Source organism: Chelonoidis abingdonii, chromosome 13, assembly GCF_003597395.2.
Source record: "Chelonoidis abingdonii isolate Lonesome George chromosome 13, CheloAbing_2.0, whole genome shotgun sequence".
Classification (NCBI taxonomy): Eukaryota; Metazoa; Chordata; order Testudines; family Testudinidae; genus Chelonoidis; species Chelonoidis abingdonii.
The window spans coordinates 30630139-30655944 of NC_133781.1; the positions used below are offsets into that span (position 1 = coordinate 30630139).

The 25806-nt window shown below is 43.5% G+C and overlaps 1 protein-coding gene across 3 annotated transcripts in view; it reads right to left on the reverse strand.

Moving 5' to 3' along the window:
* The window catches only part of RPTOR (regulatory associated protein of MTOR complex 1), a 290490-nt gene that overhangs the window by 78125 nt on the left and 186559 nt on the right, over positions 1 to 25806 (reverse strand). For all 3 annotated transcript variants that reach the window (XM_075071909.1, XM_032797289.2, XM_032797288.2), the window contains 8 exons: positions 24578 to 24679; positions 20529 to 20612; positions 18152 to 18262; positions 10837 to 10911; positions 9591 to 9656; positions 8771 to 8962; positions 7260 to 7400; positions 375 to 492 (listed from right to left, as the gene is read on the reverse strand). In XM_075071909.1, coding sequence (XP_074928010.1) covers positions 375 to 492; positions 7260 to 7400; positions 8771 to 8962; positions 9591 to 9656; positions 10837 to 10911; positions 18152 to 18262; positions 20529 to 20612; positions 24578 to 24679 — 889 coding nt within the window. The remainder of the gene's footprint in view (positions 1 to 374; positions 493 to 7259; positions 7401 to 8770; positions 8963 to 9590; positions 9657 to 10836; positions 10912 to 18151; positions 18263 to 20528; positions 20613 to 24577; positions 24680 to 25806) is intronic.

Below are 25806 nucleotides of genomic sequence, written 5' to 3' on the forward strand. Positions count from 1 at the left end.
CAACAGCCTGAGAGCCTCAAGTCCCCTGCTTATCCAACAAGTGCAACATGGGTAGCAGCAGTGCAAGCTTCACCGTGCTGCATTGACAACATGCTTTAACATGCACCTGGAGGAATCTCTTCTCAGGATAGCAGGGATTTCAGTCTCTGTGACTCCCCGGTGAGCCAGAAGCACATCTCAGTCTTTTCAGAGGGAGATCTTTCTGAGATGTGGTTCTGCAGGAAAATGCATTACAGTGCCAAAGGCGTGAGAGTTGCCCATAGCGTCACTAGAACTGATGCCTGTTAGTCATGCAATCAAATTCCTCAGCTAAGGTTCCCAAGCACTACAAGGATCAAAACTGCCCCTGGCCATGAGCAGACAAAAGGATGTACCTGTGGTAGCTGGAGAGGGCAGAGGATAATTCTTCTCTTCTTCCATAAATTGCAAGGCAACAGTGCAGAAATTGCTCTCATACTGAACCACTAGGTGACTCAAAGCCACCACCAGCTCCTGGGGAGAGAAAGCAGAGAGAAACAGACCTTTGATTAGTGTGCGTGTCAGAAACAAACAACTGCTTTCAAGGAACAGACGTCACTGAAAGAGGGCGAACAACCTGATCAATAGGCCATTCCAGAATAATTCACAATATAGAAGAAGGGATACCCAACAACCAAAGCAGAGGGGATATTATTCACTGAAAATGCAGGGATTCTCTGCTGTCAGGAAAAACAGCCTGCTTTAGGCAGAAACCACTGCCTGACAAGGAATTTGCCATTAGAAATAAAGTGCATCAGTCAGATGGACCATTGTCTGCTTGGAACAGAACTCCAGCAAAAATTCAAAGAACAGTCAAAGGGAACAAGCTTTGATTTAGAATTCCTGTGCAGTGCTTCAACTAAAGTAAAAGGGTTTTTAACAAAGACACGAGTGTAAATTAGGCTTGCGTGCACCAGGGGAGTGCCAATGAGACCACCAGAGTTTGCACAAATTCTACTATAGTTTGTCAAACTGCAATCTATGAAAGAGGAGGTTACTTATTGAACTAGAGGTTCTTCCAGCTGTGCGGTCCCTATCAGTATTCCACATACGAGTATGCATGTGCGCCACATGCCTGAGTCTGGAAATTGTTGAAAGCAGTGTCTGTTGGCCCGCACATGTGCAGCCATGCTCCTTGTGCTCCCAACTGAGGGGGTATGAGGCACTGTGGGTTGACGCCTCTCTAGTTCCCTTTCTTACCACAAATCCAACAGGGTCCAACACAGAGGGGATGAAGGGTGGGTGGTGGAATACAGATAGAGACCACACATCTTGAAGAAACTTCAGTTAGATTAAGTAACCACCACTTCTTCAAGGGATGGTCCCCTGTGTATATTCCACATGTGGATGATTGGCAAGCAGTGCTCAGCCTGGAGCTGGTAGCAAAGACGCTTTCAATACTGCTGATCCCAGTGCTGCCTCCTCAGCCAAGACATGAACTAGAGCATCGCTAATGTGTGGCTAGAACTCCAAGGGGTGACTCTGCAGATGTCCTGCAGCAGCACATCTAAGAGGGATGCCATGGAGGCAGCTTGTGCTCATGTGGAGTGAGCTGTGACATCTCCCAGAGGAGGAACTTTTTTTTATACGTTATGCAACCAAGTGAAGGAGGATACAATTCCAACTCAGGCCATGTGTTGCTAAAAGGGAACTGGAGAGGCGTCAACCCGCACTTCCTCTTATACCCTCAGTCGGGAGCACCAGGAGAGCTACGGTGCATGTGCAGGCCAATGGACACTGCTTTGAAGAATTTCTAGACTCACACACATGCGTACCCACATGGGGAATATATAGAGGGACTATCACTCGAAGGAGGACATAGCAGCTATAACTTGCTTAGTTCATCCAGAGCATATTCTACAACTGCCTTTTCCAATACAAACTACTGCAGAGGACAAAATATGCTTTTTGAAGGGCACAAATCTCTACTCAAATGCTCCTCTCCCATGAAACGCAAGGGAATCACTCTGTGCCCCTCTGTGGGTATGTCTACACTGCAACATACACCCAGGGTTAGTGGGACTTGAGTTAGCTGACCTATGTTAGGGAGCCCTAGGCTTGAGTGTCTACATTGTATTTTAACCCTATGTCAAGACTCTTCTAACTCGTGCTCAAACCTAGGGCTGTAGCATTCACACTGCAGTGTGTAGACCCAAGGCAAAGTAGCCATAACTGAGTCCCTAGCTCTCACCCAACCCCCTGCCCTGCTCTAGCCCTAGGACCATGATGCACTGCGGGAAAATCTGACTGCCTGCCCTGCATGTTACCGGGAAGCAGCTTGCTTTGCTTTGCCTTGATTGGTTTGGTCTCCATTGCAAACCCACGAGGGTCTCTGACAGTGTGTTTGCAGATTGGTGATCAGAACAGATTGGGTTAATGCGGACCTGAGCTGCTGGCGTTTGCAAAGTTGGGGTGGCTTCCATTTTCAATAGAATGGATTGCAGATTGTTGGGATAGAGACGACTAAGGAAACTGTCCCATGAAATTATGGAATAATTCCAGTTGACTCCTGGGACCGGAGTCAAGCGGGGCCACGTCTACAAGGCAAAGCAATAGGGCTCAGACCCTCAGTCCCTGCTTAACTTGAGCTCGGAATTTCCAGCCCACAGGGTCCTGGGACCCTGGGTTCAAGCCCTGGGTTAGCGCAATTGCAATGTATAAGCAAAGGAGGTTAGGCTCAAGCCAGGGCTCAGGCACGGGCTTGAACTGCAGCATAGACAGACACTGTATTTCAGAGATGCTTATCTTCTCTGGTGATGAATGCAACAGAAAGGCCTATAAGTAACACAGATGGACAGAGGCATCCTTCTAGCAAAAGCTTGCTGTCAGAGCAAAGTCATGCTGAACTCTGAGCAGAAGAGCGCATTATCTTACATTTAAAGCAATGCTTGATTGACAGGCCCCAAATAAGCCTGCATACAAAGAAATAAATAAAATCCAGGGTTTTTCAGTTGTTCTTCTGATGCGCTTACATTTTCCTGCTCCCCACATCAAAGGCTCCCACAAGAAAAAAAATCCCTCAAAACAATGCAGCTTCTCAGTGAAGTCACTCGCCAACAAGACTCAGGGTCTTTACTTTCTTTGAGGTAGCTCAGATCTCAAAAACAGGCAGGGTATGGAGTTACACAAGAATCTGTTCTCGTAATGCTTTTAAAATCAGGAATCTTGTATATTTCAGCCCTCAGCCTGCTAATAAGAATGGAGTGGCCTTGCTGAACCACTGGACAGTGATGTGTAGAACCTGACCTATGCTGATACAGGAGGCTTATTGACAGATCCAGCGTGCACATCTCTCTCTACAGCAGTAAGAATATACAAAATCCCCTCTTAACTCTCCCTCCCCCTGCCCAACCCAAATAAACCAGTGGCAAGATGGCAGAGTTAGCAAATTTCCTCTACTCTGAGCTAACATGACGGGGAATAGCCTCTCTTCTGTGAGTATCTTTTTATCATTTAAAAATAAGGCAGAATAAGCCCCTGTGAAACCAGCTCTCTGACAAAATTAATGTCCATCTGTCACCTTGAGTGGGGATGAGGGCACTTTTTTATACTTGGTTTGGAGAAGCATTGATTTTTCCTTCACTTCAGTGCAAAGATCTGAAGAAAGCCAGAGCGCTTAGTTTCAAAATGAATTCTTCATAACAAAAGGTCTTTTATTCCTGGCCAGGCACCCCTACTCTTTGATTCAGCCTGATATTGTCAAACTGATGTACTGTCACAGAAAGAACAGAACTGGAGTCTTGTACACAGCTCCCTCCTCTATGTACAAGCTGCCACCTGCTCATGAGAGGCACATGTTTCTTGGAGTGAAATAATGAACTGTGTGAAGGAGCAGGACTCTTGCTCTTCGTGGCAAAGGCCAAACCACTGTTTGTTCACGTGTGACTTGCTGAAAGGAGCTGGATTCCTGCTGCCTGCGCTACACTCACTCTAAACTCAGCTAGAGAGACACCAATAGGCTGCCAAGGCCATTGTTGAGCTATCACCATAAAGGACATTGGAACTTGAGTCCTAAACTTGGCAGCATGGTCAGCCCAGGCGAGAAAACAAGGCTTATATTAATCTACTAGGACCAATGCTGGCTAATGTAGGGGTGATGCTTTGGGTCTGATAAGTGACTCCGCTTAATTCTCTCTGGCTCAATGGCTCCAACATGGGAGCCCTAGAGAGGAGGAGGGGAAGTGGACACCAAAACTTAGACCCTCTCTTAGGTATGTGGTGCTAGGACCCTTAGAAACACCAGACAGACAGACCAACTGACTGGCTGGAGAGTTGTGGTCTCTTGCTAACATCAGTTTGCAGCCTAAATCTCCAAAAGAGAGATCTACGTATTCCAAAGACTGTGCACACTGGAATACAGTTACACCAATGAATAAACTGAAGCATAAGATGTTGGTGGAATAAGGCCACAGAATTAACCTCTCATTGCTGGCTCAACACAGCCCTTGTTGCGCAACTAATATTCCAGCTAAATAAACAGGAAGTTTGGCTATGTCTGGAATCATTGAGCAGCTCCTGGCAAGTGAATCCTGCCAGGAACAATTTGGCAGTGTCTGGCAGGTGGGTTCTGCCTGGAACAATCCAGACGCCCAGCAAGCAGTTAACCTGCCTTTGTTGTATAATGCAGGGTCAGAACACGTGAACTTCAAGAAACTATGGCATTACTGCTCAGTCAGACCATATTTTCTAACTTGTGGTTTTTGAAAGCAACAAGGTCTCTTTCCTGAATGGAGCTGTCATGTTCTCTCCACTGCACTCCCAGCCCCTCCCTTCTTCCTCCCATAGGGCTGCCATACACTTTATGCTTCCAGTAACAAATTAATATTTAATATTTAATTTAAAACCCAAAGTCCTGTAATGTAAAACTTTGCTATCAAAACAATAACAAACAGCAGAGCATTACCCGTACAGAACACAGCTCTTGTTTCTAGAGGAAGTCACAAAATCAGATAGAACTCTCAAGAGTCAGGATTCTGGATAAGACACCAAAGTGCACTGGCTTCTTTCCCTGCCCCCACTCCTGCACTGATTTCAAACTCAAAGAACCAGCACACAAATGAGGTCACTAACCTCTGACAGATTTATTCCTGGTTCAGGCATTGGCTTCAGGGAAGGGGTAGGTGAACTGGTCTCATGGTGTATTGCTAAACAGCAAATATACTGTGGTCTGAACTAGCCTGTTTTAATATACGGTCTTTTTTATTATTTGGTTATTATGTTACACAATATGTTTTATGTACCATGTACATTTCTGTTTCCAGGGGATTCCTCATGCTGTACAGCAAATGAAATGCCATGCCTATTAAAATCCATTCTTGAGACTCCGCAGAGCCGCAGCCTTGGAAATGGAATTTCCTGACGTTCAGGGCAGATGGCAAATGGCATTAGTGCTTCATTGTGACAACCCTGGAACGTGAAACACTGAACCGCTCCCAGAGGCGTGTGCTTATGATCTAGTGAGCTGCCAATGGCCAGCACCCCTGTGGCTACTCAGTATTCCAAATCATGCTCTCCATGCCTGTTTAAATGTATTGTCTGCAGACTATGGAAAGCAGCACAACATTACAGTGGCACCTCACAGTTACAAACACCTTGGCAACAGAAGCTGTTCGTAACTCTGAACAAAATGTTCGGGTTGTTCTTTCAAACGTTTACAACTGACCATTGACTTAATACAGCTTTGAAACTTTACCATGCAGAAGAAAAATGCTGCTTTCCTTTTATATTGTTAGTAGTTTACCTTTAACACAGCACTGAACTGTATTTGTTTTTCGTTTTGCTTTTCTGTCTCGGCTGCTGCCTGACTGTGTACTTCTGGTTCCAAATGAGGTGTGTCATTGACTGGTCAGTTTGTAACTCTGGTGTTTGTAACTCAGACTCAACTATATTCTGCATGCCAGCAGCATAAAACAGAGAGGAGACTGACATTTACATAAACCTCACAGGAAATTAAACCAGAAAATCATCGACACAGAAGGCCTGGGCATTCCGAAACCCATGACGCACAGAGAGGGTCTGTACTACCAGCAGAAGCACGTGAACACCACAACCATTTGCAGGAAGCCATTGGGCAGCCAAGCTCCTCATTAGGTTCTGGGCAATAACCCTTTTATAGCCTGTTTCTTAACACTGCAAGCAGGGACAGGAGAGAGAAATACAAATAGTCAAAAGAAGACTGAACTCTCCATTATTTAAAGGATTTTTTAATTAAGAGATTTGGAGAAACCGATGCCGCTCCATTGGGACGGTGGTATCCATTTGTAGATGAAGCAGCCTTTGCTGCCAGAGTCTCACGTATGCTAAAGGAAACTCTTCTCAGCAGTTTCTCTGAGGGCAAGAGATTAAGACAAGGGAAAACCAATGAGAAGAGGTCATCTGGGACCAAGAGAGCAAGTACACTGTGCCATCAATTTCACGATGCAAAGATTCCATTACAAATGAGAGAGGAGATTCCAGCTGACCCAGGCAATTTTGTTTTTGAGGGCATGTGTGCATGGGGGATTTGAGTATGAGCTATAAAACCAAGGGACAACTCCAAAGCAGATAAGAAAGCACACCAGCCTGCTGAAATGACTCCTAACAGAAACTCCTGCTCCACTAACAAAGGCCAGTCACAACACTCCCCAGAGGGTTTCCTAAAGATGGTGGCAGATGCATAGTTTTCACCCGCTCACATTCTAACCCTCCAAGCCCCACTCTCCCATTAAGAGTTACTCTGTGATAAGCTTACAGAAAAAATGACAGATGGTTTTAAACAGCAAGTGTATTTTACTGTTGGGGGGTCAACTTGACCATTTGTTGGTCTTCTCCTACCTCATCCTAAAACCCACAGGGAACCCTGTGCTTCCTCACTTACAAGGCCAACTACAGAAAAAGGACTCTGCAAAGTTATCATATTTCTACAGCTCTGAGCGTGCAATCATAGGAGTCAACAGGCTAAACCGGAGTCGGCAAACTTTTTGGCCTGGCCAGGAGCTGTCACTTACGCTGCTCTTTTCACTGAGGAGAACTATGTTTGTGTGTTGTCCCTGGGCAGGAAGTAGGTATCTCTAACAGCTGCCAAAGGACAGAGATCTTGAACAAATGCTTCCAGATGAATGAAATCCATGAATGCCTAGGAAAAAATCCACTGTACAAAGAGTCTGCTTCCCCAGCAACACACACAATTAACCCTTCTTAGCATTATTGTGAAGGCCACCAGCATTAATCCTCCTCACTTCCTTATGTCCCTCCTGCTGTACCTTTCTAACCACAGGGCTCCCGTCGTTGATGAGCTGTGCCAGCATCATGGCCACGTTGTGATCAATGGTGGTAGAGTGATCAGTCCGTTCAGCTGAGTTGCCCACAAATGTGCCCAGTGCAAAGACTGCAGCACAGCGAACCTGTGAGACACAAAATAAAAGATCATCGTTGCTTTCCTACCGGTCCTGGCCTTGAACTTCCCGTCGTACTCTCTTATTCTGCCAACTCGGATCTCTCCAAAGCCAGGCTACTCCATTTAGCCAACACAGTAGCCTGGCTCTGGAGAGATGCAAGTTGGCAGAATAAGAGATTATGCCGGGAGGTTCAAGGCCAGGAAAGAAGCCCAAAGACCAGAAAGACAAACAGATATAGGGGCACTGCCAAGGTTTATCCTGGTGCAATTCCAAATATTCCTGTGTGCAGAAGTGTGTATTATTCCCTGGAATGCCAGGTGGCTTTTCCCTTTGGTGATTTTTCAAAGGGCACTGTCAAGAACCTTTTGCTTAATAGCATAAAGATGAATAAGGAATTGTCATTGAGGGCCCTAGGTCTCCTTTACACTAGAGATCTCTAAAGCCTTCAACTATCCAATACGGGACCATGAAAAGGGAGCAGATGACCTACAAACGGAAGAAGGGTCAGCCACACCCCACACAGGCCCAAGGTTTGGGATCAAGTGTGGTCCTTTACTCCCTGCCTTGGCAGACATTGGGAATGCTGTGGAGGCAGCATAATCAGCCTCCGGAGCATTTGCCTCATAACTCAGCAAGGATCTGATCTGGCTGATTGACAAGAGAAGTTGATGGCCTTGAGGACACGTCACCTGATCCTTTGCATGACAATTATCTGCAGGTGGGGAAAAACCTGGGAAAAAGGAAAGAAGGCTGCACTGGGAAGTGTTAAATCACTAAAAGAAGAAAATCTAAACTTTAATAACTGCACACTGATAATGCCCTGTATCTCCAAGCTTCCTTCTCCCAGTTGGAATATAATTTCACTGGGGTCTCATAGGGTCTGTCAATCACCATGTTGGTTGGCACAACATTCTCTTCTTTCTTGGACAGTATTTTCATAAAGGTGAAACATGCATTCCATTAAAATCGCATTTTTTCATCCATCAGACTGAGAACAGTTCTTAGATTTAGACAAAATGGATCAGAGAACTTGTCAAAATACAGTGAGTTGTGGTAACACAGTTTTGAAGGGTTTCTGACACAAGAGTGAGCAAACAAATGTGGAGCTTGTATAAACCCTGGATTTAAAGTCATCACACTGAAAACCCTCTTTCATGGACTATATAATCCTTTACATTTATTCTGCTTTTCCTGACCCAGATCTTGCATGGCTTAAGCACCTTTCCTGCAGAAATAATGGAAAGCGTTTTTTTTTTAACCAGAGACCTATCAATTCATGAGATTTCTTGAAGATACGGATTTTTAAATTGTTTGGTACCCCTCACTCAAAACGGCTCCAGCCCAACTAGTATATACGTCTACACTTAAAACATTACCTCTGGGATGGGATCTGAGAGGAGACTGTAGAGCTTCTCGTGGGCACTGTCTCTCACGCCACACCATCTCGCTGAGTCAAAATTCTGCCAGATACGTCCTAAACAAATCGCCACCCACTGGCGCAGTAGAGGATGTGGATCATTTAACTGCTCCAGGCAGATGGCAATCAAGTTTCCTTGAAGGCAGGCTTCCTAAAACATCGTTCAGTGCAATTCAAAGACAGGCACTTTCCTCTCTCACCATTAAACAACAAAATGATTTTGAGAGAGGGGACAGATGCAATGTAGAGAACAGAATTATTCCGTGGTTAGATACTAGTTTTGTTGCAAAATTTTATTGGAGATGCTTTGCACAAGTGCGCTATGAAGAGTCTGGGGAGGTCACCTGTGTGCTCTAACAGCCAGCCAAGCAACTGTTAATGTCACAAATGCTTCCCGAATGCAATAAACTTGCTTTTTCCTCAACGGTAATACTCCTTACACCTGTCAGAGCCCCATGATTTATGGCTTTAAACCCCTTCCCAAGACCCACATCACGGCCACCAGGCTTGCAGCTGACGAGAACCATGCAGGATTCCTTTAATAATATGTCCGTGTACTGCTTACAGAGGATGCTGTTCAGCGACGTGTGCCCTTAACCTGTATTTCCAGGGGCTGTGCACATACTCCCTCTGTAGCCTCGTCCCACATCCTCCCCCTGCAACTTCCCAGTTCTGTAGTAAGCTCTGATGCACATCAGTTGGTGACACATCAAAGCAAAATCATAGTACAGAGACAGGCTTAGGAGAAGCATTGTAAAGATCAAGATGTTGGGACTCACCTGCCCTGTATTGTAGCTGTTGACAATCACAGCCAAAATGAAAGCAGTCATAGTCCTGTGTTCAGCCTTAAAAACAAAACAATCCACAACTAATTTTTATCTTTAAACAGGACAGAGAACAACTGTATGCTGCACTGTTTGAAAGGAGAGAGACCATGCTGGCCTTCTTGACTTGTTTGATATGAATCTCCTGAAACTGTGATAATTTGAGAATCTAAAACTTACAATTGGGTTCTGGAGTTGCTTAATGACAAGCAGGGGCAGCTCTAGGAATTTTGCCGCCCCAAGCACGGCAGGCAGAGTTCCGCCGAAGCCATGGGACCAGCGGACCCTCCGCAGGCAAGCCGCCAGCGGCAGCCTGCCTGCCACTCTCACAGCGCTGGCAGAGTGCCCCCTGCAGCTTGCCACCCCAAGCACGTGCTTGGTGTGCTGGGGCCTGGAGCTGTCCCTGATGACAAGTGTCTGGAACAGGCCATGAAACTTGTCCCCCTCCTTTCTCTGCGAACAGGAAGCATGGCTGGCCTGCTTGGCTGTGGCTCTATTGAGAGGCTGCGATTTTAATCAGAATTCTAACAGAAAACAGCCTGACATGTAGAAAGGAGGGCGGCCAGAGACCCAAGGGTTTCTAGAATACTTTCACAGTTAAAAAAAAAAAAAAAAAAAGATAGATAGATAGATAGAAATTTCCTGCTATCCCACGTCTAGCTGCAGCTCTGAAATGCCTGACTTAGTTATGTCATCAGGCTGGCAACACGGCCACTTCACATTTCATTTTTAAGTGAAATAAACAGACCATTTAAAAGAAATAATTTGCAGCAATCCTATTATATTTTACATGGGGTTGAGTGACTGGGAACTATTCTGTATTCCATTGTATTTTTCATTTACGTTCAGGATTTAAAAAGCATTAGTGCAGAAAAGGCCAGTGCCCTATTTAGTTCATGTTTGTGACAGCTGTGTGCTTTTCTCACTAGAGAAACTGGGGAGGGGGGGGGAGAAGGGGGAAATAGCCCCTAATGTGTACTGCTAGAGGGCTATCCTGTTGTAGGATGATACTAAACAGAATACTAGTAAAGGTAGTTACAGAAGGTACCATGAAATTAGATAGCACTTCAGTCCATTTATCAAAACACCCACAGTTCCCATTTCATCCCCACCAATAGCACCAACCACATCATAGCAGCATAAAAGCAAAGAGGACCTTAGCAAGTTTTAAATAAGTCTGAAAAAGACTCTTTGTCCTTACTGGCATGTAGGGATCTGCCAAGACCGAAAGGAAATATTTGTGACCGTTGTCCTTCACAAGGTCAGCTTGGCATGACTGAAAAACGAGACAGGGAGAAGGAAAAACAATGAGTACAATAACTTGGAGATAACTTCTTGTTGCCTCCAATGATTTATGAATATTTCATGTCTTAATCATTTTTCTCAATCCCAATTTCATTTGAGAAACAAAAGTAAGAGCTTCCCTGTCAGGACTGCAGTCAAAGACTCTTGGGTATGAAGAGGTGACCAGGGCCTCGTGTTATTTAAAGCAAATAGTTTCACTGCATGTTGGCATCTGAAAGGAATACAAACTGCAAAGTTGCCCTCTGGTTCTTCAGAGCACCCTAGAGAGAGAGGCAGCATTCGACTCCCCTTTGTTCCATGGCATACCTTCACCATGGTAGTTACGAGCCACTAAAGGGAAAATGAGGAATCTGATCAATCAGATTTCTGACATTCACAAAACCAAAATAAAATTACATATTTCAAAAGTCTCTTATCTAATTCTCCACCTGGTTTGCTGATGGCTGCTGTCCCAGCCTAAAAAGAACAAGAGCTGAATTTCTCTCTCCAGATCAGATGTTTTGGTAACTTCTACACATCACCCCCTACACATAAAGCTAAATATTCACCTGCACAGCCAGTCTAAGTCCTGGACAAATGCCTAGAGGTCCCCAGACATTGATCATCTCATCATCTCAAAGCACATCATCTTCATAAACTACCTACCCAGACTGGGAGGAAGGGTTGTGTGTTAGTTTTCTGTCTGTTTTTAGCGTTCCTGACCGGCAAACATATCATATGCAGATGTTCTGCAAGCTCTCTCTACACATCTCTCCCCAAGCACGCCAAATCTTAACCAGTAATCTCTGATTTTCCAATCTTGTATTTCTAATGAGCAAAGACTGTTGTTAATGACATCCTGTTTGGTGGCTTGGAATCGTGAATAAATGCCCACAAGGAACTATATTGTTCAGGTGACGGTACTGCTCCTGAAAGGTGCAAGGACTGACAGTCCTGGAGGCTGAAGTTCCCATTCAGCACACTGCATGTTTCCCCTACGGTGACCTGTATCAATAAGGTGCCACAGGACTCTTTGCTGCTGTATCAATGAGTTTCCACTCTGATTGATAGCTGATCTCTGAGGGGTGGGGGACTGTCCATTCTTCTTGGCCTATTCCATCCTTGACCTGGGGCTGGAACACCGTTTGGTAACATGATTTACTCTCATCTACATAGGCAAGACCATACTATGTCACAGTCTGGATAGGACACTATCATGTTGTAACGTGCTCTCTGGACATGTGACAAAAAATGCTTGGCAGATGAACCCCACCATCTTTCTCCCCAGCACAATATGCAGAAATCAGGGCTCCTAGGAACAGTATTACAGGAGAAGCAGGCAGCCTGGATTCAAATACTGATAATCATCACCAGGATCCTCTCCGCAGGGCTCCCTTTTTGCTAGTGTGAAATCTCAGGCTCCAGGTATGACATATTAAGGTCAGAGTACAAGAATGCATAGCACTAAAGTGACCGTTTTGGGTTGAAATCTGACTTTGCTTTTAACTCTCCCTGTGGCAGCGATTCTGCTGTATGTTTCACGCCAGAGACAGCATCATGTATTTTTAATCAGGAATGGAGGACTAGGAAGGAAAACTAATTGTTGAAAGGAGGGGGCTGGAAAGACAAAGATGCAAGAGAATATTTCATTACCGAAGCAACAAAAGACGCACTTTGCAGCAGACTAAAGAAGCGAGGGAATGAACAATGTCAATTTGCAGATACCATAGGTAACACTGTGCAAAAGGAGAGCTGCTTTCCTTCTTCCCAACATTTTTCGCTTTCTTCGTATCTTTGCCCCTTAGAAAGACGAAGGCATCTCAAACCAGTGTGACGGCAGGCAGATGCCAGCTAAGAAAAGACTGCCCAGCTTTCATTGCACCCCAACGTGATGCCAGCACCAGCCAATCATCTGAGGCCAGAGGAAGGGAAGCAAATCAAGTAACTCCAGAATAGCTTTAAACATACACTTTGCTAATATGTTCTCTATGCCGTGCCTGAGAACAATATTAATATTCAGTGTCAATAACATCTCCCTACTTCGCATCCTGTACTTGTGAATAATAAAGGCATAAGAACAAAACGTGCTGCAGGGTAGGTGGGAAAGGTTAGCACTTGCATACAATAAAAAGATTTCCAATGGTGGGGGAAGGATTAGAGCACAAAAAATGTGTAGCCATGTAAAATTATCCCTGGGGAATACCTATCTGGAGCATTTGTACTGACCACAAGATGCCACTGCTCCTCACAAATCCTGCTAGCAAAGAACATTTAGCTGGCAGTTAAATATGCCATTTAAAGGGTCTAAGTGCAACCCTTCAAAAATCTCACACTGTTACTCTCCACTGTCTTTAAACTCTTAGAAACTTAAAGTTCTTTTTCTAATGTTTTCTTTTCCCATTTTATGGGCACTGAATTCTTGCTGCATTGTTTTAAGTAGAGATTAAATTAACACAACCATACCTAGTACTTCCCTGTTTCTTACAGAGTTACTGGTTGTAACGTCGACGATCCGAACAGAGTTACTCTTCGCTGGGTAACTTGGCTGCCCCTGATAGTCTGAAGGTTCCATCAGAAGAGCAATTTTTTTTTTTGGTTAATTTTCTCACTGACTGTAGTGTGGATTTTTTAAGTGAGATATTTAAGATTTGGAGGAGGATGCCCAACAAATTATACCAGTTTAACACAGGATAAACTCTTGGCCTGACCTCCTTTCCAAGGGCTCTTTAACACCAGTTTCCTTGCTATTCATATACTGCAACATGCCATACAGTTACGTATGCTGTATAGCACAGGAGGTAGATTGGCTGGAAACACTCCAACAGAACTCAGCCCTGGCGAGCTAGAGGCATCTCTGAATACCTCAGTGCAAATGTATGCAGGATTAAAGCAAATATATTCAGACACTAAAAAGTTTTTAAGAACACTCACAGTACAGATATATTTTTGCTTAGAAGACAACACTTCTGTTACATCTGATTGCTTTTTCCTGCAACTTGCATGACAAAGGTATAACTCCTAAACCGGGTAGTTACTAATTGAGGGCATCTTCTAATCAATCTAAGGGGAAGGATAGCTCAGTGATTTGAGCATTGGCCTGCTAAACCCAGGGCTGTGAGTTCAATCCTTGAGGAGGCCACTTAGGGAACTGGAGTAAAAATCTGTGTGGGGATTAGTCCTGCTTTGAGCAGGGGGCTGGACTAGATACCTCCAGAGGTCCCTTCCAACCCTATGATTCTATGACATAGTATATTACAAATGCAAGAGCGTAGCACACATTCACCTTTGCCTGTTTTCAGTCAGTCTACTTCTATTGTCTCACTGCTCATGCATGGAAGGAGAAAACCAAAACTATAATAAAAAATTAGCAGCAAAGTCTGCTCTCCAGAGCACAAGGCAAAAACCTTTGAGGGGAACTAGCGGCAGGAAAAGAGCCTCAGGTAACTATACCCCACTAGCAAAAACAAACATGATTAAGCAATTAGTTTAACTCTGGCTGGTCATGTCAATGTAACCATTTCTTGAAAGGGAAGAAGGATGCACATACATGCAAAACTAGATGAAGGAAACAGTGTTGATCAAATTAGAACCAGGAGAAAGCAGGTTGGATAATAATAATAATAATAAAAAATCAGATTTCTAAAATTTTGAAGTAATTTTTTTTCTTTTTAGAATAAAGCTATTTAAAATAAATTTTCAAATTCTACAAACTCATATTAAAGTATAAACTTACTATAATCTATTGAATCACTTAAATTAAACTAAAAAATAATATTAAAGCAGCACCTTTGCTTCTAAAATTTTCAAGTTAAGATCATACCACTGAACAGGTGGAAGTCATTGCTAAGAACCTGTAGCCAGAGTTTGTTGAAGGGCTAAACCAGCTTTTGACAGCAGCAGTCTCCTCTGCAGGTGCAGAGGGACTATTGTCTTCATTTCGGTTTATTCAATTAGATTAGTTCAATAACTGGTTCAAAGTTGAGAAACTGACTGGGAGTTGAAAAAGCAGTAAAACTTGTTTTCCTCTACCAATCTATGAATAAAAATTAGATGTGAGAGGATGAGATTTACTAGCTCCAAAATTGTGAAGGACATGGTGACCAGAATCAACCAGTTCAATACACCAACTACAGATAGTTTAAAATGGAAAATATGTTTTGATAAACTTTGTCTTGCTTATGTACCCAGCACACTTAAGGTAGTTATATTTAACTAATAAAAATTTTAAAATGCTGTTTTTGTGCATTTTAACTGAATTCCAAATTCCAGGCAAATACAGCTTGACACAAATCATGAGCAAATAACTAACTACCTAGTAAATAAGAAATGCATCATTTACCATTTTCTATCATAAAAAATGTAAAAATGTATAGTAAGCTTTATAATTGTTTAAATAAATATGTACAGATAGAGTATATGCACTTTGGCAAAAGAGGTGCCATCTTTAGGCTACATTTTAGTTGAAAATCAACATGTTTTAAGAATTTCCAACTAATGAGAATCAACCTTTCTTTAAGAAAAATCACTAAAAAGTACAAATAAAAAACTAGATTAAAATGTATTATTTCAATCCAAGTTTACTGTTTTCTGATTTAAATCATCATTGAAACTGGTGATTTAAATCACTTTGAGAACTTTGATTTAAACCAATCCACCCCAGAGGAAGCTTCTCTGGGAAAGTGTTTGAAAATAGGACCCATGGCTTTTGCCTGGATGGTCGATGTAATACTTGCCCTTGTAAGAAAACAGTTCCAGTTAGAAATGTGGCCAATATGAGAATATTCTCATGGCTTGTCCATTCATGCATACACACTCCTGCTGTACTCTAACACTGTAGCAGTAGTGATTCAGTGCAGTCTAATTAATCCTTCAGCCAACACAATGGAAAACAGCCTTTCATGACTGCCTTCAGCATCTGAGAATACTTTCACTTACATTCTCAGGGCATACCCCTGCAGTTGTCATTTCCATCATAAAATAGCTATCCCTGAAAGCACTACATTCACATAGGAGAGAGCTCTTCACAGCCAAAATACTATATGACACACTGCTGTATCTATCGACTAAGAGCTACATTACCCCCACCCCTTTTGTCCCTTTCATTTCTGGATCCTGCAGATATTGGTCTTGCACGACATATTTTTCATTTTTATTTTTAGAGAGATAAGGGTGAAAATGGGGATGGGGGGAAGATAAATGTACTATAGAAATACAGGGATTTTAATATTTATTGTGGGCATAATCATTACACTGTCTTTTGATCATCTTAACAAGCCAAAGATGTCTCATCAAGCGCATTTAGGCAAGTCTCTGCCCAGTCCAAGCTGGAAGGATGATTCTAGGCTTATTTTTAAAACAGTTCCAGAAATCAGGAAGTATTTCCTCTGATAAGCAGGACAATCCCTTCACTGGCATGTTTGTTTCCATTGTGGTGCATGCTAATTAAGTTGATTCTACAATATCCCTATTATGTATTGCACCTGTCTCTGGGGCTGAAACTGCACGGAGGAGCATGCATCAAAACTAAGCTTTTCAATATGAGTTTTAAGATTAATAATTTTAATTTTCTTTGCCATTCGAAAGCCTCTTAAGATGTTAACTAAAATATATTTATAAAACTAAATAGGACAGTGCTCGATCAAGAGAGAAAGAATTCCAACAAATCCACTATCATTCCTTATGCTACAAACAAGAGAGAAGATCATGAAAATATACAACCAACCAACATTAAAACAGGAAGACTCCAACTTTAAAAAGCAGTTGATGCAATTTTACGTCAACTAATAACTGAACCTGCAATTAATTGTAGGTGTCAAACCAGGAAACTACATGTATCACTGCACATTTGCAGCTGCAATTAACTAACTGTTCAAATATTTGTACCAAAAAATAGAGTCTTTATTAAGGCCATCTTCAAAAACCATGATCCCAGTTTTAAGCCTTGTCCTGAAGGATGCCAAAGAGGTACCAGTGTGTGTTGTGAGAGGGAGAAGTCCAGAATCACAGGCCGTGTAGAAGCAGCCCAGTGTCCTGTCCGTTCTGAACTCTTCAGCACTTCCAGGCCCGCCAACGCCAGCTGTCATTGCAGCTCAGAGAACAAGACCAGATTAGATTTAGAGCAACATGGTAGCTAAACTCTCCAAAGAACTAGTTTTGCTCTATTTCTAGGATGGCTTTAGAGATGCTGATGATCACCAGGTGTTTAAGATGAGTTTGGAGACTGTTCTTGCCTGGATGGAGGCAAAGCCTGACCAAATGTTCTCAACTAGTTTAGCAAACAGAGCATGAGCCCTCAATATGGACAAAGCCACTGTAACAGACATTTACCTACAGCACTTATAGGCTATGCTGTGCTTATAGCAGAATGTAGACTACAGGCACTACATGTGTAGCTATACGCCACAGTGACAGCAGGCTGCGTCCACACTTGTTACTCTGTATGTAGCTACATGCAACAGCTGCCGGAGCCTTTCCCCGCTGCCACCCCCACGACAGAGCCTTTCCCTGCCGGTGGAGCCTTCCATAATGGCAGAGAAAGGGTGACGCAGCGGGGAGGCAGCAAGACACTGGATTGCTAAAAACAGCAGTGTAGACTGTAGGTGGTACTGCTTGGGCATGTAGAGAACTGCGTAGAGTACATACCCTGCGGGTTCAGGTGTACAGAGCACTCTACTCACCTAAGGTATGGCTCAATGTCTACACTACTACTTAAACCTGTTCTAGCTGGGCCTGCAGTGTCTGTACTCTACAAGCTGTCATTAAGTGTGGACATACCCATAGAACGTAGGTCACCCTTATACAGAAAAAAGCATGATTGAAAAATGGAATTTCTTCCAAGTAAAGTGAGATTTCAGCATGAATGAGGGATAAACTGAGAGAAGAGACATTTCACTTCATATACATGGGAATAACTTCCTTAATGTGCTGGTGATCACTTGCAAAAAGTCCAGTGACTGGGCAGGGAGCTAAATGAGCCATTTCAAATCAGGCTGGTCACTGCATCAATGGGGATTTCACATTCAGAAATTCTCAGCAGGTAACTCTAATGCACTAGTGACTTTGCAGGTGGGAACTCCTACTAAATGAATACACTGGTTTTAAATCCACCCTCCTGTATTTCATTGTAGATTGTACTGTCTGCCTCTAACTTTAAAGCAATTGGCTAAGGAAGATAACAATAAAGGATGTTTCTGGAAACAAATAAAGAGCAGTAACGGTTCAAGATTACTCACACTGTCCACCGCAAGAATTTTGGCCCAGATGAAGACAAGAAGTGGTCTCAGTTCCCGAGCTGAACTCTGAAGTAGCTTCAGCACATAAGGGAAAATGCCAACAGAGAGAGCCTGGGGAGAAAGGTAGAAAGCAAATTAGCATAGGTTTCCAAGACCCACGGCAGGAGGACAGCTGGACAGGTGTCAGAATTGCACCCGTTACATAGATGCTACATATTTATGGCACATATGGGAAATCTGGTAGAAATTAGTATCATCCATTTACAGTAAAGAGGGGACCCCCGAGTAGTTATTTATCTCTGATTTTATTCCTGGATGTCCCCAGATATCTGGCCCACTGAGATGAAGAGTTAATTTAGCACCAGCTTTTATTCGTTACAGCATGTGATTCTTCACGCCTCATGATGTGTCACTTTCCTCCCTCAGAGGGGGCTATTTGCTCCCACAAGTAAACAGATTGCAAAAACTCATTAATTACAGTCCTTCCACTGGAAATCATACATGCCTCCCACACTTACAGAGGCTTTTAACTAAGCTACTTGCACGGTATTAGAGACTAATAGCATGCAGGAGGACACATAGCTAGTTAAATTGTTCAGCATTTCACCATTACTGAGTGGCTACTGTAGATAGTCTATACAAGTGCAGTGCAAAATAAACCTGAAGGGAGGAATTCTGTCCCCTTGCTCCAGCACCTATATGCTACACCAGCCGTGTAGTGATGTATAAGGGGGCAAGGCAGAATTCCTCCCTTCACAGGCACTGCACTGGGCTGCCATAGGCCAAACATGGTATAAAACAGGGGTCGGCAACCTTTTCGAAGTGCTGTGCCGAGTCTTCATTTATTCACTGTGATTTAAGGTTTCATGTGCCAGTAATACATTTTAACGTTTTTAGAAAGTCTCTTCCTGTAAGTCTATATTATGTAACTAAATTATTGTTGTATGTAAAGTAAATAAGGTTTTTTAAATATTTAAGAAACTTCATTTCAAATTAATTAAAATGCAGAGCCCCCCGGACCAGTGGCCAGGACCCGGGCAGTGTGAGTGCCACTGAAAATCAGCTTGCATGCCGCCTTTGGCACACGTGCCATCGGTTGCCTGCCTCTGGTATAAAACTAGTGAAGGAGGCCCAAGGGATGTACCACACACTGCTGTGGTGAGTCTGGCTTACAATGCAAGCCATAGGAGCACAAGGGAGGGTACAGTAATTTCGAATTGCTCATGTTTTGTCCCCACAGGAGCTTGCAATCCAGAGAGTTTAAAGCCACCTTTGACCCCCTCCCTCCTAGGGCTACGGCTCGTGTGCTATGCTTCCGGAAGGTGCAGAACAGAATCTGACCTCAGTGGTGTGGGAACAAGTCTGGGAGGAGGATGAAAGAGAAATCTGCGAAGGTCCCATCACAGGATTTGTTCATTCCCTGCTGTCAAAGTCCCACGAGCACCCTCTGTTAACAGAAGGCACCTGAAATCATTTACATCTCTATTTCAAGTGACACTCCTGTTCCATTCATATTTATTACCCACATGGTGCTAGGCACTTTCCAAATGCAGAAGGCAGCTGTCCATGCCCTGGACAGCTCACATGATCTAAAAAGACCAAATGGATGAAGGACAAGGCAAAAGAGATACAGCATACAAGTCATGTGACCAGGGGGATGATAGATAACTGGCTAGTTCCATGTTTAATTTAGTTTATATGACAGTTTATAAACCCTAGCCATTTTTAACTCTTACTTTGTTAATGAAAATATTTTATATATTAAAAACATCAATCAACTACCCCCAAGCTGCTCCTTGCCCAGTTATAGCTAGTTTAGACCAAGTGCAGCTGTTTGACCTTCTCCCTCAGTCCAAGCTGCCATCCTCTCAAGTGCATCTGCCCCAGGCATGAAGGATAGGTGAAACAAATATGTATGATCCCATAACTTCCTGGGAGTGAACTTGTTTCTTAGCAAAAGGAAATGCTCATGACTGTTACTTGGGTTCAGGGCTTCATTTCATCTGGATAATTAGTTCCATAGGTCTCATATGCCCATTAGATGCTCTCTGTATCTCCACATGTACTTCTATGCAGAAGCCATCACTATTCATAATCTCAGCTGGAAGAGAAGGAGCAAAACATGGACAACGTGGACTAAAGCTGACGTGGACTAAATATAAAGGACTCTCAGCAGCTTCTAAATCCTGCTTAAGCTCTGGCAACCTGATTGATGTTGACCTCAAGGCCTTCTGACTGCTGTCAGATTCTGATCAGTGCTCCAAACTCAGGGCCTATTTTCCACACCCTGCATTCATAAATCATCCTTTAGAACATATTGTCTACACTGAAAAAAAAATCACTCCCTTTCAAAGGGCCAGTGTAACATTGTACACACCAAGCTAACTGCCCAGGGACCCAGGTCCAGAAATCTTCCCAACAAGTCAAGAGCTCGCAGCCGGTGCACCTGGCTCAGCAGCACCTGCAGAGAGAGGGGAAAACAAAGATTAGTGCCATGAACGGAAAGCCTTGTAACAGCCAGGCAAGTATAACAAGACCTCCCAGAGGCTCCCCGCTCAGACACATCAGCCTCATCTAAGGCTTAAGTTTCAAACAGGTGAATCATTTGAAAGGCAAGAGAGCTGACTGGCTGGAGTCTTGTCCCATCAGCGCTCTGTGGGTACCAGCCATCTTCTAATGCAGCAATGCTACCCCCTGAAAAGTTTTATGCAGACATATGCAAATGTTTTTTCTTGGAATGCAGTTTGTTTTCCCAACTCTAGGAAAGTGGGGTTTCTGACACATGCCATCTGCTCACATCTCTCTCAGGCACAGAAGCAGTGATCCAGCACAGGCCTGCTAGAAGCAGCCATTCTGGCTGTGAAATGTTCTCTCCTGATTTACAGAGGGAAGAAAGGAGACAAAGCAGGAGCAGGATGGCATCCAGTGGAAGTGTTTGGGATGAGCAGTAAGCCCCATCTCCCATTACCCAAAACAACTCGGAAGCAGAAATAAGTTTTTGCTTTCCTTGGCAACTGGATGTAAGGGACTAAGGATTTAAGCAAAGGGTCACATTAGTCTTCAGTAAAAATCTCATTAAAACAGAATCTGATGCCGATAAGGAGTAGTTCTACTGGCTTACGTTTACTGTGGTGTGAAATATGCACAGATTGAGACCTCCAGAAGTGAATCTCTTTACCAGATGTAAGATTTTGGAATGCAACGTTTAATCCTCTGTTTAAAACGAGTAATATCCCCCAGTATGGATCATGGCAGAAGCTCCCTGATCTGGCTCCACAATTTGCCCCCTTGCTCCCCTGCATTATTTGATGGTCTTCCACTTTAAAAATTAAACAGCAGTAACTAATACTGCCTGGGTCATGCTTCATACTGCGGCCCACTAGAGTGACACTAAGGTTCATGCGCAGGACCAGAAGGAAAGGATGGCATTTATGTGAGGGTACAGAGAGCATACTGACCTTTCACCTCTCAATAATGCTCCAATCCCGATATAGGTCAAAAGAGAAAGGACTTCAGTCATCGCACCCTAGCTGGCTTCTGTCTACACCATAAAACCGCTACATAATTTGGCACAATTAGCAGTGTACTCAGAAGAGGCCTGGCATTAGTAACAGGGAGCGCTATTTTAGACAGTAGCAGACATTAGAGGGGGTGGGGCAGGGCAGGACTGAGTGTAAGAGAGGGTGGTGCAGGCTAGGTGTAAGGTGCATTGGCAGAGAAAGTTGAAAGCAGGCGGGCTGTGCATATTATTCCCTTTCATAAGAATTAAATAAGTCCACACATTCTGTCAAAGACAGGAAAAAAATTAGATGCAATTTTAAAAGGGTTTCTAAATGAACATGCAAATGGATCTTACTGCTGTTAATATCACAGAGGCATGTATAAAATAAAATATCTCCAAGATTTAATTAAACTTGCAATTCATTATCTGAGAAAAGTATCTGGGTTTCTTTTATGCACATCCACTTTCCTGAAGCAAAGCGACACAATGACCTGAAGACAAAAGTGATATGGACACAGGAACCATGTAACAATAATGATATGAGCTTAAAAGAAACCAGGAGGGAGATTTTTCATAGACTATCAGGGCTGGAAGGGACCCGGAGGTCATCTAGTCCCACCCCCTGCTCAAAGCAGGACCAAATCCCCAGACAGATTTTTTTACCCCAGTTCCCTAGGTTACCCCCTCAAGGACTGAACTCACAACCCGGGGTTTAGCAGGCCAATACTCAAAGCACTGAGCTGTTGCTATAAGAACTGCATCTTCATACCAACTGCATCGGAGTAATCTCTCCATTCCCTAAAAGGATACAGGGGCTGCAAGGGCATTTGGAGGTCTGGATTACAAATCAGTTTGGTTTGTTAGATCAGACAACTACACAACTCTGAATAGCTGTCCAGCAACAGAGGGCCCTGCTCAAGGTTAGACGCAAGCAGCATTTTCAAATCTGGAGTACCAAGCTGATAAGGAGGGAAGTGGATTTGAAAAAGCCAAGGAAGCCTGAGCATGCAAGTTGCAGCACTGCCTAGGCATGGGAGGATAATTTATGGATAATGGGGTCCAGGCTTTAGCATTAAAGCTCCGAGGTAATGCAGGATTGAGGAAATCAGGTCAATGCAGCAGCAGCAGCTGCCATTATTACAGGGCAACACTGCATGAAACAAAAACTCCCTCTGCAGCTCCTATTTACCTCCATGGGGCAAGTGATAATCCTGTCCATCTGCACTCTCACAGCCTAGAAAAGAAGTGCCTCAGCAAGGATTAAGAATCTACTGCTCAGGCTTGTTTCAGACTCTCAGATTGAATGAGTTAACTTTTCTCTTTGTAAAGTTCTCCTCTCGCTTTTCTCTGAATCAGAAATCTGGCTTTGTCAGATCTTCCCCTGAGACAGCAGTGATTCTAAATGGACTGCAATTTTGATAAGTCAATAAAAGACCATTTACAAAGGACTGTTTTCCTGTCCTTGGCAGAACCAGGTTTTACATGTCTGGCACCATGCCTGTGGCACTCACATGCCCCCCCTCTCCAGGGATACATTCGCAGAAACGTACCTCTTTAGGTCACAGGGGTGCTGTTCAGTAGACATAAGATCTATGTGACACGGCATTCAAGAGCGTGTTGAAATGTGCACTCTTCCCCCTCCCAATTGTTCACTGACACATCACGACTCAAACAACAATCCCCATTTATAAAACAGTGTGTGAACACATTTACCCTCCACACATAGCAATGTTTTAACATTTACACAGGCCACGTTTCTCTATCCTAGTCTCACCCTTTGAGATGATGGAAGCATACTCCTGAACCAGGTGAGATCTCATACTACCAGAAGAGCTTCCTAGTGCCAACTAATTCAGTGGAAGGCAGTGGACATAATGCCAGAGAAGAAACCTGCCTGCTTCCATTGCAGTGACAGAGATAAACAGCACATCTCTTCTTCCAACTGATCTCAGCCTCTGGAGGCTCAGAAAAATTAAGATTTGGTCTCAAAAAGATTGATGGTACTGTCTGTTAGTGGCTGTTAGAGGGAAGGTGAGTCTTTTCCCATTATGAGGATGGAAAATAAATGTCCTTGGACATGTGGAAGACTAGGACCCCATTTCTTTGAGTGGGAGGGGAGCTATATTTTTGTACCTAAGGGAAAGGATTTGCATTTGGGGGTGTAGGTGGGCATTCTGCCTTCACTCCCCGGGAAACTTGGTTTCAGATGAGACTCTAGTGCTCCCCAGGGTTCACTCTGAAACTGTATTTTTCCCTTTCTATAGATGAACTCAGACTAGCCCAAGCAGACAGGAAGGAGTGCAGAGGAGCAGCAGTGGCCTTCTGAGCCTCATGCCTGTGCTGCTTCCCAATATACCCGGAGATGTGATACTTTGAACACTTTTCTATAATTGTACCAGACCCCTCTTCCCTTGTTAGGGGACAGATACAGGAACCATTCACTAGTCATTTAGACTGCAGCAGCACCCGCTTTGCAAATGTGGAAAGAAGACAATGTCCCTGCCTAACAGAGCTAGCAGGTATGATGGGAAAGTAAGGGAGAAAGCAATACAGCAAGTGCACCATTCTGTGAAAAAGCTTTGCTGATTCACAGCTAAATAGGAGAGGGCGAGGGAGCTTGACGCTGTTGAAGTGCTGTTAGACAACAGCAAGAATTTATGCTTATCTGAAGGTGTAGAGGTGGAGGGACAAAGACGGAAGACAAATATTTCTTTATCAGCAAGGGTCTAGCAAACACACAATCAGGTTCAATTAGTCCTGAATGAGCCCACGTAGTTTATATACCCAAACATCATCTGGCTGAGTGCATAGCACTCGGCAGGCAGGGAAAGAAATGCACATAAACTCATTCACATGAGCACCCATGAGTCTGAGCAGTGCCAGCTAGCTTAGCTCGCTACCTGGCCTGTGCCAAGATGACTCACCTGCAAAACTATTGGCAGTTGTTCCGGCGGGTTCCGGTTCTCCACTCCCATCGTTAGCCACACCTGGAATGCTGTCAGCTGCTCAGCAAAGAATGGGCTGTGCTGTTGGAACGAGAATAGGGAAGTGAATTCTGTGCTGTCCTCTTTATGAGGATGTACACCTGTGTGATGTTTGTCTGCTCCTAGACCAAGTGAGACCACAGGCTTTGGCATCAATTAAACTAGTGTGGTGTGTTGTTCCCAACAACTATTCCTTTCAATTAAGGCATATAACTAGTAAAATGGATTTCTCAAACACCGATCTTGTGCACCCTCACAAAGAACGTAAAATATGCCAGACTCCTTTGATATAAACATTTGTTTTAAAAAAGGTCAGGGGGAAAAGGAGAAATAAGGTGGGCTAAGAAGATCTCTTGAGTAAAAAGGTTTTGGGAAAATTTGAACATGTTTTTCCACATGCAGAGTAGAGAGAGCAGCAGTTAATTTATCTTCCTGTAGAGGCAGTTTCACTTATTTAATGCATGGTTCTGCCTTTGCCAAGTCCAAAGTGAAAATAATCAAGCAAGGATGAAAAAGATGTGAGCCCCTGTCTCATGCTCCCTGGGCTGCCTTACAGCTCCTATGAAAAAGGCTGGCAATTCAAAGATGTAGTTTTGAGGCCCTATGGAGGGTTTCTCTTTACAAAACAAACAAACAAAAAACCAAAATCCCTTCATTCCCTCACATCCACTGATCCTGGTGGTGATCGGCAGAGTATCTAAGGGCTTCAAGTATGCAAACAAGAAGAATCTGAAACAACTACTTATAATAATGAATTCCCTGATTCAGCAAGTAAGATTGTAGCAATGTAGGGAAATAAGCCTGGAACTGACTTGCGGAGTACTGCAAGAATCCAAGAGGAGATGCTATTATGGGGAAAAAGGATGAAAACACTGCTCAGCACTTGGAAAACATCTGAGATAACTGGACACAGGACCAACCTGAACAAAGGAATCTTGAATTAATCACATTTGGATTAACATCTAAAAAATGTAGGGGAGTTTTCTCTAAATCTGAGATATTCATACAGTGGGTTACAAACAATAACAATGGCTGTGTTCTGATAGAAAACTACTCAAAGGGACCACAGAGTTACAGAGTGCTAATGAAACAACTGCTTTATGTTCTGACCATTATTCCACAGTTACACTGCCCTTTTCAAGCATTTGGAGTGAGAACTGTGCTGGTCT